The 15,001-nt window shown below is 37.0% G+C and overlaps 1 protein-coding gene across 3 annotated transcripts in view; it reads right to left on the bottom strand.

Moving 5' to 3' along the window:
- PARP11 (poly(ADP-ribose) polymerase family member 11) overlaps positions 1–15,001 on the bottom strand; it is a 66,074-nt gene that overhangs the window by 12,231 nt on the left and 38,842 nt on the right. For 2 of the 3 annotated variants that reach the window (XM_025402190.1, XM_025402191.1), the window contains 4 exons: positions 9,329–9,457; positions 5,613–5,688; positions 1,919–1,991; positions 1,708–1,838 (listed from right to left, as the gene is read on the bottom strand). In XM_025402190.1, the coding sequence (XP_025257975.1) occupies positions 1,708–1,838; positions 1,919–1,991; positions 5,613–5,688; positions 9,329–9,353 (305 nt within the window). In that variant the 5' untranslated portion in view covers positions 9,354–9,457. Of the gene's footprint in view, positions 1–1,707; positions 1,839–1,918; positions 1,992–5,612; positions 5,689–8,331; positions 8,453–9,328; positions 9,458–15,001 lie in introns of all 3 variants that reach the window. The other variant, XM_025402189.1, reaches the window with a different exon arrangement.

Here is a 15,001-nt window from a genome sequence, read left to right as displayed (position 1 = left end):
GTGCCCAGAACAGTGCTTGTCATAAAGTACGTACTAAGACATTGTTGTTAGAAGAAGTGGGGGAAGTAAGAGAGGCCTAGGCAATGTGAAAACTATTGCCGGATGGACTCATGTGGGCCTGACTACCTACATGGTGAGTCATAGGTTACGTGACAGTGAGACAGACCAAGTTATTTTAGTTCTTCAGGATGATGTCAAAATGACAGGCTGCCATTATAATGAGACTCAGCATTTTGTACTGTCGTGGCAGGTGGCAGGTTCACTTACCATCACAGATTTCTACAGGCTGACATTACATAAAACCATGAAGGGCATCACCAGAGTAAAACTGTTTCCAGTGAAATTCTTAGTACAAAATGTTCTGGGGAATTACTGGTACATTTTTACCACTATGATTTAATTGGGGACTCAAGTTATGAAGGAGACCAATTTGATCTCCAATTCAGAGGGCTGATGAAGAATAATGAATTAAATTTTCATCAGACTATTTTAGAAAAACTTACTTTATTCACTGAGAGAACAAAGTCAAAGGAGGCAGAGGCTTCTGTCTTCCTCTATAAAAGAATCATCTAAACAAGAACTAAATTAAACTTTATAAACCCAGTTAACCTCAGTTATTGTCAGAAATAAAAGCTGGTTTGGCCAATAGACCCGAGACTATAAAGAACACAAGCTGAAAGCCCCTTATTTACCATAAACTGTTATGAGAATAAAACCGGAAATGCACGCAGGCCATATTAACTAGTCAGTCAGAACCAAGAAAGAATTCCATGTATCATCACCAAACAAAATCAGCCTAATTCTCAGGTATATAGAAATGAAATGAGTTATGGTCTGGGATTTGCTTTCAAATACTTTAGCAACAACAATAATAACAAAAAAGGAGACAGTTTATGTGCGGTAAATCTTGATAGATGTTGAATCAGGATGATACATGAAGTTCATTATATTCGATTCTACTTTTGTGTTTATTTGCAATTTCTCTGAATAAAAAGTTAAAAGTCAGCTTATATAGTTAATATTATTAGAAATCAAATCTCATCCACAAATGTTAACTGAAAATATTTCAGAGAACCACTTATTTTAATTTTTTACATGTCATAAAAAAATACAGCAGAAGAGGCTAATTTGGATAATACCTTTAATAGCTTTAAGTTTTCTGTAACAGACTTTATTTTCGGTTAAGTGAACACTGAGTCACCCAATGGGTCATTTCCAACTTAAATCTAGTAAGGAATTGAGATTTTAAATCTACAAAGTAAACTTTAGGCTAAGCAAGAAATTTGAAGGTATGTTTTAAAGTGTTCTTTAAAATAAAACAGGCAAAAGACTACTGGCAAGATCGTATGACTGTTAAAAACAAACCAGTGTTTGCAGAGACTTCTAATAAAAAGCTGAGCCAAGGAAGTCCTATCAACAAAGCTAAACAGCTCTGACACTCCTCTGTAATGCTGATTTCAGCCAAGATGCATAGTTCTAAACCTTGAAAGGAAGGAGCTTCTCACATTGCAATGTTACAAGCAAAGTTTACAGACCAACTCTTTCACTCCCTGAGAATGCTGAAGAAGAGCCCTGAGACCAGGTCAAAATATGGCAAGAGAAAAGCAGCATGTCTACACCACTGAAAATTAACACAATTCAATATTTATGTTTTAACCATAAAAGACTTAGCGGTAAGGAGAAGGTTCAGATTAGAAATCATCTCACCTGCAAAAGAATTCCCACAAATCTAGGTTTTGAATTCTCTGAATTCTTTTAATTCGGTTGCGATCCATCGTTTTCCCAAAGAGATTAGCAACTTCATTATATTCATGTGTTTGATTGTGCAGAGGAATAAGCTGGAAAAATAAATTTGCAGAGATTTATTGCGGTCCTTTCCAGTTTCTTTCATGGTATATTCAGTCAATTCTGCTCTTACCTGATATGGTACTTGAGTATTCACATTCTCCCAGTGTGGTGGCATAGGGATGGCCTCGTTTTCACAGATGTAACTTAAAACAGCAAAAGACAAAACAAAATATCAGAAGCTAATTATAATTACTGTCAAGAATTTAGCCTTGTCTTCAAAGCTTAATTTTCATTTTCAGGGTATTGTGACACATGCAATTAAATATAGCCTTTGGTTTCTTTATTCAAAAATTATTGAATGTCTATGTGTGCTACTTTTTAGATGTTGAATAGTGAACTTTCGATGGAAAATATACAACCCTATATATCATAAAAATTTCAAAACCGGTTGCTTAGTTGTCTTTTTTTGAAATTTCCAAAATTTCTTTAAAATGTGAAGATTTTAGGCAAAGAAATTAAAAATAAAATCAAGCTCCTGATGAAAACTAAAGGCTGAAACTCGTGCTTATATTGCCTATTGAATAAAATCAAAACTCCTCAACCATTCATTCAATGTTCTCCAAGATCTAACTCAAATCTAAACCTTTCTCTGTTAATTGCCCACTATTGTCTCCAACAGCCCACTAACTTTAAGGGTTATTATTATTAGCACAGTCAGTCAGCAAATCTTAAAAACTATCAAACATGTTCAAGCCACCGGATGTGAATACAGAAAAACACAGTGATGTTGAGGGATTTAACAGCAAAAGGCTGAAAATGACACACCAATCGCCTCCAGTGATTGGATGTTACTGAAGAAATTAATAAATTTCAAACTGATCTTTAGTTTACTTTTTTCAAACTTATTTTAATGAAAAAAATCAAATATGTGGTTTAAAAATTAGTATGTATAAAGAAATACACTGTGAGAAGTTTTCCTCCCGCTACAGTCCCTGCTACGTCCAAGTCTCACTGTTTGCCCCATCTCCTGGTAATTATTATTTTAGTCTCGGGTATTCTTCCAGAGCTTCTTTAGGTTAATGTAAGCCAAGCTTTTTGCTCACACAGATGGTAGCATAAAGCGTACATTTATTGCACCTGTGGTTTTGTTTTTTACTTCATAGATTCTTAGAGATCTTTCTGTAACAGTACATAGAGAGTATCATTATTCCTAGTGCTTACAACAGAGCCTGGTACATAGTACACACTCAATAAGTACTAGATGAATGAATGAATGCATTCTATTTTACAGATGCACAGAATTCCACCATATGGACATACCATAATAATATTTAGCTTGTCTCCAACTTTTTGCTACTGTATTAAGAATGCTGGCCGGGCGCAGTGGCTCACGCCTGTAATCCCAACACTTTGGGAGGCCGAGGCAGATGAATTGCCTGAGCGTATGGGTTCGAGACTAGCCTGGGCAACACAGTGAAACCCCGTCTCTACTAAAATACAAAAAAGTAGCTGGGCATGGTGGTGTGTGGCTGTAATCTCAGCTACTTGGGAGGCTGAGACAGGAGAATCACTTGAACCCGGGAGGCGGAGGTTGCAGTGAGCCGAGATGGCACCACTGTACTCTAGCCTGGGCAACAGAGTGAGACTCCATCTCAAAAAAAAAAAAAAATGCTGCAGGAACACATTTGTTCATCTGCCATGTTACATGTCCACTTGTCTATCTGTAAAATAATATATTTGAAATAGAATTTCTGAGTCAAAGAATGCATTTTTTAATAATTTTAACAGATACCAACCAAATGCTATCTTTGAACGCACCTACTGACATGCTCACCAGAAATACAGAAATTGCCTATTTTCCCGCAACCACTCCAAAAAGGTGTGTGATCAAACTTTTGAATTTTAGTCAATTTGATAGTAAAAATCAGTCTGGTATTAATTTGTTTTTCTCTTATTATGAGTGAGGTTGTATGAACTGTTCAAATTATTTGCCCATGTTGATCTCCTATTTAGAGAGTCCTAAAAGTACTTCATATAATATGGAGAATACCCCTTCAACTACAAGAATGAATAAAAATATTTTCCCAATTTTTTGTGAGAAAAAAAATGCCTGAAACATACTTGGCCTAAAGTATCTTTTAGCTACGACCAAAAGAATGTTTTTAGTTTTTATGTAGTCAACAGCCTTAAATAACTCCTTGCCAATAGGAAGCATGTATTACTTACCTTGCATGTAATAAATGCTCAATGTAGTCCCACAGTAAATAAATATTTCTATATCAGCACCTACTGACCTTCAACACTCTACTGTATCTTACCTAAATAGTCCTCTCCTTTTATTATTATCTTGCTTATTGTCCTCTATTCTGCTTAATTCTCTCCTTGTCCTGTCTTTGTTCTACACTTTGTACAGTCTGTGACAGAACAACAAAGTGTTTGATCACATCACAGTGCTTCTTGCCTCCACCAAAGCATAGCAGATACAATGTACAATTACAATAACATCTTCCATTATTATGTCTCATTTTTCATTTTTCTCCCAGATTAAATACTTTCTGAAGATAAGTAATTCTTTTATTATTTGTATTAAAAAATGTGGATATGACATAGCTAGTAAGGAAATACTATTCTCTATATTCCACAGAAGTACAAAAGCATTCATTACATAAGTACTTGGAATAACTTTTAAATCATGATGCTAAAATAAAAACAAAAGTCGAGAAACAAACTGACAGAAACTTAAAATATTTCTTTTAATTAACACGCTACCTTTTTTTTCAGTTTCATTTTAAATTATTTGAACAAAAAGAATTTCAATACATGCTTGAAGAGTCATTTTAGAAAATAGGAGACATGCTTTAAGATTTTTTCCTTCAAGTCCATTCACATGAATAATAAATATTTATTGTCTTCTGACATTTATACATCCTTTTTCAGACTTCTTATGGCCAGAGCAAGCAAAAAAGAAAATTTGTAACCAAGTTCCAGGGAACAGAAAGCAATACTGTTGTCCACTGTTCTACCACCTTCCTTAGGTCTCCCTTAGTCGCTACAAATTTGAAATTACTTCTAGGAGTTGACCAATGGAGATCAACGGAGGTGGAAACAAAGTGAACAATTACCTGGTTCTTACAGCCCCAATAATTGTATGTCTCTGAGAGAGTATTTCCAAGTTAACAATTTAAACTTACCTCAGTGAGTTATTTTATGAGTTCAGAGCAGAGACCACAAGGCATTTTGTAACTACCATGTAAACTGTTCTAAAGAATTAAAAAATGTAAATATACAAGAAGAAAGGAAAAGGATAACATGAAAGGAAGCACTTAGAGTAAATAATAATGTTGCTATTTTGTCAACAAATGAGAGATTTGATATTTATTTATTTATTTATTTTAATTAATTAATTTTTTTTTTTTTGAGATGGAGTCTCGCTCTGCCGCCCAGGCTGGAGTGCAGTGGTGCAATCTCGGTTCACTGCAAGCTCCGCCTCCCGGGTTCACACCATTCTCCTGCCTCAGCCTCCCGAGTAGCTGGGACTACAGGCGCCTGCCACCATGCCTGGCTAATGTTTTCATATTTTTAGTAGACACGGGATTTCCCCATGTTAGCCAGGATGGTCTCAATCTCCTGACCTCATGATCCACCCACCTTGGCCTCCCAAAGTGCTGGGATTGCAGGCATGAGCTACCACGCCCGGCCCAAAATTTGATTAAAAGATCAATATTATTAAATGGCCTACCAAAATATTTTCAGTCTATTTGTTTTTCTGTCCAATAGTAAGAAAAAAAACCCCACTCTTTCCACCCCTATTCTCTTTACCATACCTGAAAGCACTGATAGAAAAGGGGGCTCTTTTTATTAAGCGCTGCTTTCCAGTGGTGAGATTCATTTGCTTCATTTCTGTATACAAAGACAAGATATTAGATAAGTCATAAAAAACACACTGTAGTATAAAGTGTCATGAAGATTAATAGCCACGCTATGTGATGATCAGGAATCAAGGAGCTTTGGGAGGAGCTGGCCAGCATAGTATGAGTACTTTACCATAGCGCTATGGATCATGTTGTGAAGGTGCTATTCAAGGAAGCACAGCTTCATTGCTTGATCTAAGCTCATACATAAAGATGCTAATTTCATCCACTGCTCAGTATGCACGGTCTATTCCCCTTCTGTATCACATTTAGGTTAAACAGACACTAAACTAGGAGAGTTCTAAACTTAGGAAAGCTTAGAGTACTAGAAAGAGAGAAATTACAGTATTAAATGTGGTTGGTTTATTAAGTAGAAAAATGTACTTCCATCTCTGTAAAAATTTTGGAAATGATTATAAAACTTGTACAACTCACAGAATTTCAAAAATTTCTACATTTCCTGATTTCTCCTTAATTATATAACTAAACCTAAAAAATAGAAAACCTGGCTAGACCCAGTACAAACTTACATAAAAAGATTCTAGTGATAAGAGACTAATTACTTAAAGGTATCCTTTTCTTCTTTCATCCATGCCTCAGTCATGGCAATATTTACCAGGTCCATTTCTTCATTCCTCAAAGTTAAGTAGTGATTCTTAATGTAAGATTCTAGCCAGTTTACCTCATCTAAATGACATCATTCCATTTCAAAATGATTAAGTTTACCCACCCAGACCAAGGCTAGTATAAAGTGTGTTCTGTCCTTTCCGTGTTACTCTACACATACTGGATTTACCACTGTTCAGGGAAAAAGCAAGATCATCTCAGCATGTGGGGCAAGACCTGTGATGCCACCTTCTTGGACCATCTCATTTTGAGTTTACTTTTTACCATTTTTATGGAGAAAACCTGAGTTGGCTAGGGGCAGAATGGTTAGAGCTGAAATCTGCAAAGAGTACATGTGAAATGCTAATACCCACGCCTTTGAAACAGGATCATTACATAGAGGGTTGGGGAACTCAAGTTATTAGTATATGTAACTCCTGTTCCTTAATAATGGTATTTTTAATAAACTCTATTTTCTGAGAGCAAGTTTCCAAAAAGTGTAGTATACTAACAAATATTCTTTCAGAAACACGTGGCTTGCTAAATTATCTACCAAATGCTTTGATACATTTCATGCTCTACATGAGGTCTGTTGTCTGTGCATGTCATTCGGTTTCAGTTCTCCCTCAAAAATACCTGTACACATGACTAAAAATGCCTACCAGACACCTTCTGCCTAGACTGCGGCAGAGGGACAAATGTCAGGGCCTCTTAAATCCTGCTTATTTGCCTAATGGCATTAAAAAATTACGGCTTGTCACAAGTAAGGATCTCACGGTTTTTAACTCTTGATAATTAAAAAAAAAAAAAAAAAACAAGACAAACAACTTTGGTGGGATAATAATTATTACATATTTGGTTCCATCAATCACTTACTGGACAAATCCCCTTCACTGTTTCTGGGTCTTGGCTCATCCCAGGGGATTTCCTAATGTCTCCCCACCCTACCCAGCCACAATACACTACAAACACTGTCATAAAGACACTACTCACAGGAATTGAGAGACAGCAGCTAAAGGACTAAGCTGTGTAGCAAACAAAATGTTCCTTTATTAAGAAAGCCTCCCATTCAGGTCGTGTTTGCCTCTAAGCAATAAATAGCTGAAACTAACAGCTTGAAACTTGAGGAGCTCAGTTCATCAGGTTTTTCATGGGACACCCCAAAACAAGCCCATATATCACAGATGAAATCCAAAGTGGGACTGATTTCCAGATTATCTGGCTAATCTGTGAAAGAGCCAAATAAATACGAAAATGACAGAAGGCAATGTCCATTAAAGAAATCGTTTTCTGACAAAGACATCAAGAGAAAGGTCATTCAGCTAAAACTTGTTCTTGAAACTACTGCCAACTACCTATGACTTTCTCACTTGACATCTGTTTGATCCTTAAAGTAAAAAAGTTCTGGCCAAGCAAGGTGGCTCACGCCTGTAATCCCAGCACTTTGGGAGGTGAGGTGGGTGGATCAGGAGGTCAGGAGTTCAAGACCAGCCTGGTCAACATGATGAAACACTGTCTCTACTAAAAATACAAAAAAGTTAGCCAGATGTGGGGTCGGGTGTCTGTAATCCCAGCTACTCAGGAGGCTGAGGCACAGACTTGCTTGAACCCAGGAGGTGGAGGTTGCAATGAGCTGAGATTGCGCCACTGCACACCAGCATGGGTGACAAAGCAAGACGTCTCAAAAAAAATGTAAAAATGTTCTTACCTATTTCAAAAGAGCAATGGGATGATGAATAAAACAACTGATATAGTGTTTTGTGTTCCTTAGAAGTATGAAAGGCACTTAATATATACGACAATCTTCACATACATTAATATACACAACCATATAAACACACCTTTTATAAAAGGTAATGTTGCTCAAGATTTTAAAACTTGAATTTTTATAGAGGTATTTTTGTATATAACAAAAAAGATATACTTCACTGTTTGCAAATATATCAACTAATCCTGACCTTCAGAGCTGTAGATTTTACCATATCAATATACTAAAAACACACATCTATTAGGGAAAAAAACATACCTGCAAAGTCTATCTTGTAGCTGAATTTGGAAGTAGTAAAAGAAATGGAGCCACAAGGGTTTGTTTTGAAGCTTTTTTCGATATCTTCACTGCTAACTGAACACTGACTGTTGGTATCCGGCTTTAAGACAAACCAGAAAGTTTCATTTACCAGCGGTTCACATTAATGACTTGGCCACAGAGGTGGTACTGCGGTCAGAGAGACAGGGAATGGAGGGACAAGGGAAACTTACTAATCACCTGTTCTAGTTCCCAACACACAGGGAGAATCATAACTAAGTCAGCATATTGAAAATGGTTTAAGGATCTCCAGTGAAGAAACAACTGGTTATAGTCCCCTTCAATAACTAGATATATATAGAAATATAGTTATTTTTCCAGATAATCACAATTTTTACAGATTATTCCAATAATCATACTTTCTAAGTGGCTCAAATTAAATCTTCTTTTATAGTTTAGTAGAGTAAAAAAAAAGACTACAGGTTTTGAGTACGGATTCAAATCTCAGTTTCACTAGCTGTGTGACCCTTGACAAATTATGTCAACTTTTCTGAGTTTTACTTTCCTTGACTGTAAGAGAGAATGTTAACATCTGCTTCCAAATTACTGTGAGGATAAGGGAGAAAATAAATGTGCAACACCTAACTTAATACCTGGCGTACAGAAGTGTTTAATATGGATTTGTTCTTCCCTTTCTTTGTCCATCAAACCAAACTTGGAGTTGCTCAGATGTACTGACACCATGCAACTCTCAGTCACATTTGTCCTCTGTACACACAGTAAACACATATTGTTTCTTCTAAATAAATGAGTGTGAAAACTTGGGGAAAAGAAAAGGAAAAGGACTAGAATAATTTCTAACTTTTTTTTAGTTAAATGATTTTATTTCCTTAAGTTTTAACTTCAAGTTCTATATTTATACTCATTTTACATACATTAGCAAGGTGATGCTAACTGAATCGAAAACACTTCTGCTAAATTCAAGGAAAGAAGATACCTGAAACATGTGCCACTTCCCACATTCTGCCAAGTAAAACCAGCCCCACTGGGTATCTGATGTGTCCATGTCATCCACTTCATTGTTTGTTGTTTTAGAAAAGAATTCTTCTGCTTTGTGAAACATCTCCTGAAAAGCCAGAAAGAGGTGGAGGAAGAAATAATTCTATTAATAACAAGTACACTTTTTACAGATATTTTACTTCTTTACAAAGAGTGTTATTCAAGTGTCTTTCCTCCCATGACACTTTAAAAACAGCCTTCTATCTTGCATATTGGCTCTGAAGATAAACATTTAAAATGTTGGACATCATTGCTTAACAACTTAGGCAAATAATAATAACCTTAGGTAGAATATGCCAATGTCTATTCAATCATTTAAGTAAGCTATATCAACATCAACAAGCACTTCAGGTTTTCAGCATAGCCCCAAGCAATTTCAATTTTATCTTATGTTCATGTATTTGGTCAAAAGGATCCATGCTATCACACTAGTTAAGATCAAATGCATCTAATTTTTATTTTAAACAGTCATTTCATTTAATGGCATGGAAAGATATTTATATGGTGTTGACTATAAAAGATTACAAGAAAACAGAAACAGTATAATCCAATTTTAATAAAAATAAACTTACTCCTGTGAATGTATGTGTGTGTATCTGTCTAAGTATATGTAAATGTTTACACATATACATAGAAAAAAGTCTGGATGTATATATAACAATCTACCACCATTTTTTCTAAGTGTCAGGATAAAATAGCAATAATAGTAAACTTTACATAACTTACTATGTGCCAACTACTGTTCTAAGTACTATACAGATGATGACGCATTTAGGTCTCACAACAACCTAGAGACAGATACTATCAGTACCCCAAATTTATAAATGAGGAAACTAAGGCATAGAGAGGTCATACAATGAGGAAGTCAAGATTCAAATCCAACATCCTGGTTTCAGGGTCTATGCACTTAGCCACCGTTATATACTGTCTTATACTTCACTATCAATGATTTCATAATTTTAACTATACCAATTAACTCACATACACATTATCTTCGAAAAGTTTTAAACATTCTTGGTTGGGTATTGCAATGAAGAAGTCTCTAGAAAGGAGACAAAGAGGCTGGTCAAAGAAAATTAAACTCAATCTGGAATTTGGCTTCCTGTCCTCATTCTTCAAGGGTTTTTAAATTATTGAGTTTATACAACTACTACATAAAAAATATTCTCCTTGCAAAAAATCAGAACATTCAAAATAAAGCTAAAGACTTTTTAACCATCACTTCCATTCCTGGTACCTTCTCACCTTTCTTCTCTAGGGTTAGCCAATGCTATAATTTCACTGAGTATCTTTCAGAGCTCTATCTCTCTCACTCTGTGTTTGTGAGTGTATAATTATACACATATAAAAACATATAGAGTTACTGATGATTTGTTAAAAATTTGATTTCCTGTATCATTGATTTTTTTTTTTACAAAGAGTATGTACTACTGGGCAATTTAGAAAGTATTTGCCTTTTAATTTCATCATTTAAAATGTCCATCCTATTTTTAGAAGCTGTAGTAACCCCGGAATAAGTTTCTATTACCTTGTCTAGGCCACAGTTGGCTCTTCACAAAATGAAAAATGATAGACTCCTTCCTCATTGGGTTGTTGGTACAAATGAATGAGACAATGCAGTAAAGTACCAAGTACAGTGCCTGACCCCAATGAAGGGGGTTTGTTATTTTTTATATATGTTTGGAAACTCAAGCAATGCTTTATGATTATTTCCCATTTTTTTCTTCATGTTTTAAATTCGACTGGCTTCTAAGAAATGAAAAATAGAACACCCTAGGATCAAAGCCTTCTGGTTTAGGACCCACTATTTACCTTTTCTATTTCAACCACATAATAAAGACAACGATTTAAAGTTTAAGATCAAACTGTCCAGTCAACTATTCACAATTCCTACTGCTTTTTCAAATTAATGTTCATTTCATTTGGCCATTTAACTGTGAGAAAGAGAGAAAGCAAGCAAATGTGACCTAAATTTAGTTTCTCTTCTGAAAATAACCAGAAAAATTTGGAAGAATGAGATTGGAGCTAACAGTTAAGAAAAATATTTGCCTCATGAGTTTTATCTTTTCTCTATTAGAAAAGAGAATAGAAAATAGAAAAGTTCCCTTTATACAGTGTACATATACATTTGTGCTCTGCTATAAAACACCTTACCTAACACTTCGCTTTAGGCCAAGTCACAAATGAAAGTGTTTCAGCAACATCCTTTCAGAGCTTTCTGTTATAAATAACTTCGGATGGGACTTAGGACAGCCCCATCTTGTATCTGTCACAGTTTTAGAGAGGACAGCACTATAGACAGGTACCATTGTATTGAACAATTCTAAAGTACTTCAAATCTTATAAAATTCCTTATCAATTTACACTATTTCTTTTCCTCCACAATTCAATGTGCAGGAGAGATAAGTGATTATTTTCCAATTAAAGTCAGGAAAAAAAACAAAGCAGAGAATAATATAATTTTTTTAGTCTAGATTCATAGCCAGCAGTACAGAGAAGATTAAAGAAACACCTAAGGCCTCCTGAACTTCAGTTCTTCCCCTACGTGACCAAGCCCCACTGCCTCCTTTCACACATGCACAGTTATTTCTCCTCTCCTTTGCTTCACAGATGCTCTGGGTTTCTTCCAAAAGATGCATTTTATAAGATTAAACATTTCGATTTTCTACAGTAAGTTTTCTCTACAAAGAAATGACTATTTTGCATAATTATGCTCAAAGAGTTAAGTCAAATTTAAATTAATCACTTTAAAATACCACAACCATAGTAAGAATGGCTCTAGGCTAGGACACATTTATAGGTAATAAAAAGAATATCCACCAGTTATCAGTTATGAAGTAGGTATTTAATGATGTTAGATGAATGAACTTGTTCAGTCACAAGGCCACATCCTGTCTGATTTTCCTGTTTGTAATTAGAAGCAGACTGGGAAGAAAAAAAAAAGCTAGTACAAAGCAGTAAAGCACTTTGTAAAGTTTCCAGGGCAATGGGTATGCTGGTAGAGCTTGTCTTCATGTTATCTGTGACAAAGAGAATCTTTATTTACAGAGTCAGTCTGGATCATCAAATTGAAAAGCTGTGTGGAAAATGAGTTTAAAGTCAAAATCCTGGTCTATATAAGGAAAATAATGCTGCCTCCCAGACTGGTTTCAAGTTTTCTGACATAAATTTTAGTTTACTACAACAAAGTATAATTTATTTTGTTAGCATGAGTATAGTATCTTGAGGAAATCATATTTGGTAATAATAACTTCCTTGCCTCTACATATGAAGAAGATCCCAAACCTGATCTTAAAAGCTTAAAAACGAACGAGAACTTCCAGAATGACAGAATAAGGAGCTCAGTGGAACTGGCAAAACTACATTTTAAAAACTAGTAGGCTGGGCATGGTGGCTCACACCTGTAATCCCAGGGCTTTGTGAGGCTGAGAAGGGAGGTTCACATGAGGCCAGGAGTTTGAGGCAAGCCTGACAACATAGTGAGACTCCATCTCTACAAAAAAATAAAATAAAAATTATTCAGGCACACTGATGCATGCTTGCAGTCCCAGCCACTTGAGAGGCTGAGATGGAAGGACTGCCTAGCAGTTTGAGGCTGCAGTGAGCTAAGATCATGCCACTGCACTCCAGCTTGGACAACAGAGCAGGACCCTGTCTCACAAAAATTAATTAATTAAAAATTTAAAACTGCTGAAAATTATTTTAAAAAACAAACATTTGAAGTCTCCGGAAATTGTACTAAGGGCATACAGAAAGTGGAGAAACATTCATTCAAGAAAATTTACTAAATCTCAGAACAAGTTAGAGTCTGTGGCATTTGAGTTACAAACTGCACCATTTCTCACATCCTACCAGGTCTGTTATGAAGGCTCTTCCTGCGGTACATGTAGCCAAAAGACAGGCAGAGGGCTCCCCCTCCCTCAGGCTCCTGGGCTGTGGCTAGTTTTACCCTGGGAGGCACAGGCTGCTGGTGCTTCTCCTCTCCTTCAGCCCAGAGGTGCAGAAGCTCTGTTCTGGAGAGGTGACACAGAGGACCGGTCTCTCTTCCCCTACACAGCCCCCATTCAAAAGGTGGAAGTTCTATTCCAGGTACAGCAGGCTGAGAATACTGGGCCCTGACTGCCACTGCCCCAACTTGCTCCCAAGGGCTGCTACCACCACCCCAGTGACCACTCTAAGAATGGAGTGTTACTCTGGGGAAAAAAAGGCTCTCACCTTCAGCCCCAGGTGCAGTGGCATGGAGATTTTGCTCAGGGGGAAAGACAGGCCATAAGGACAAAGAGCTCTACATTTCCACCTGAGAGAATTGACTTTATTTGGAACAGAGAGGAGAAGCCCATGCCTAAGGGCATTATCAAAAACAGTGGGCCGGTACGGTAGTTCATGCCTGTAATCCCAGCACTTTGGGAGGCCAAGACGGGTAGATCACCTGAGGCCAGGAGCTTGAGACCAGCCTGGCCAACATGGTGAAACCCCATCTCTACTAAAACCACAAAAAATTAGCTAACCGTGGCGGCGTGCACCTGTAGTTCCAGCTCCTCAGGAGGATGAGACAAGAGGACCGATTGAACCCCGGAGGCAAAGGTTTCAGTGAGCTGAGATCACGCAATTGCACTCCAGCCTGGGCGACAAGAGCGACACTCCATCTCAACAAAAAAGAAAGAAAACAGTGGAAATCTTAATGAAAAACAAGAAAGGCTAGGCGTTCCAATACAAGCAGAATGGCAGAGCAGACAGAAGTTTAACGCCGAGAACCAGAGACAGCGAAGAAGAGCCCTCTTAGACCATAGAGGAGTCAGAAAGGCACTATAAAAACACTAGGCTGTATCCACCCAGGAACGATCAGGGCAGAACATGGGGCAGTCTTGAAAACATTCTCTAAGCTATACATATACTCATCAACACAGTGTAGAAACTTCACTGGCACAAGGGTCTTAACCACAACTTCTGGTTAAACACAACTTAACAGAAGCTACTCTGACCCAGGGGCAATTCCTCTGAAGCCAGGGTTAAATGAAACAGCACTATCATCCCTGGAAGTCTGGAATACTGTGTACGTGCCGAAGGTTGGGGCCTCTCAGGAACTAACTTCCAAGCTACTAGTACTTGGCTAAATGTAGGACAAAAAAAAAAAAAAAAAAAAGTAAACTCCCTGAACTATGATAGCAGCCACCAAGCCACACACACATTTAACACTTAAGGGTAAAAATCTAACTACCTAAAGGAAAGTAAGCACAACCTGTGACCAGTAGGCAGTCTATGCCAATCCAGAAATGCCACATAAGTAGTCCGGCTAAGAGATTAAGAACAGTCTCCAACTCCCAGCACGAGCGACACAGAAGACCGGTGATTTCTGCATTTTCAACTGAGGTACTGGGTGTTTTAATTTAATTTAATTTGGCACTAACTGTTTTGATTTCATTTAATGTAACTTAATTTGGGAGAGCTAAGTAATTAAACATGAGGCCAAAGTACATAAGAAAGTGGCAGTCTTTTATTGCAAATATGCGTACACTCTCGGACAAGGTTCTCTGGTCCTCAGGTGTGGGGGGCCAGGGAAGTCGCACCGGCGCTCTCGGGTGATGTTCTCCGGTCCACAAATGCGGGGGCC

The sequence above is a fragment of the Theropithecus gelada genome, chromosome 11, assembly GCF_003255815.1.
Source record: "Theropithecus gelada isolate Dixy chromosome 11, Tgel_1.0, whole genome shotgun sequence".
NCBI lineage: Eukaryota > Metazoa > Chordata > Mammalia > Primates > Cercopithecidae > Theropithecus > Theropithecus gelada.
This window is presented reverse-complemented; position numbering and strand designations above follow the sequence as displayed.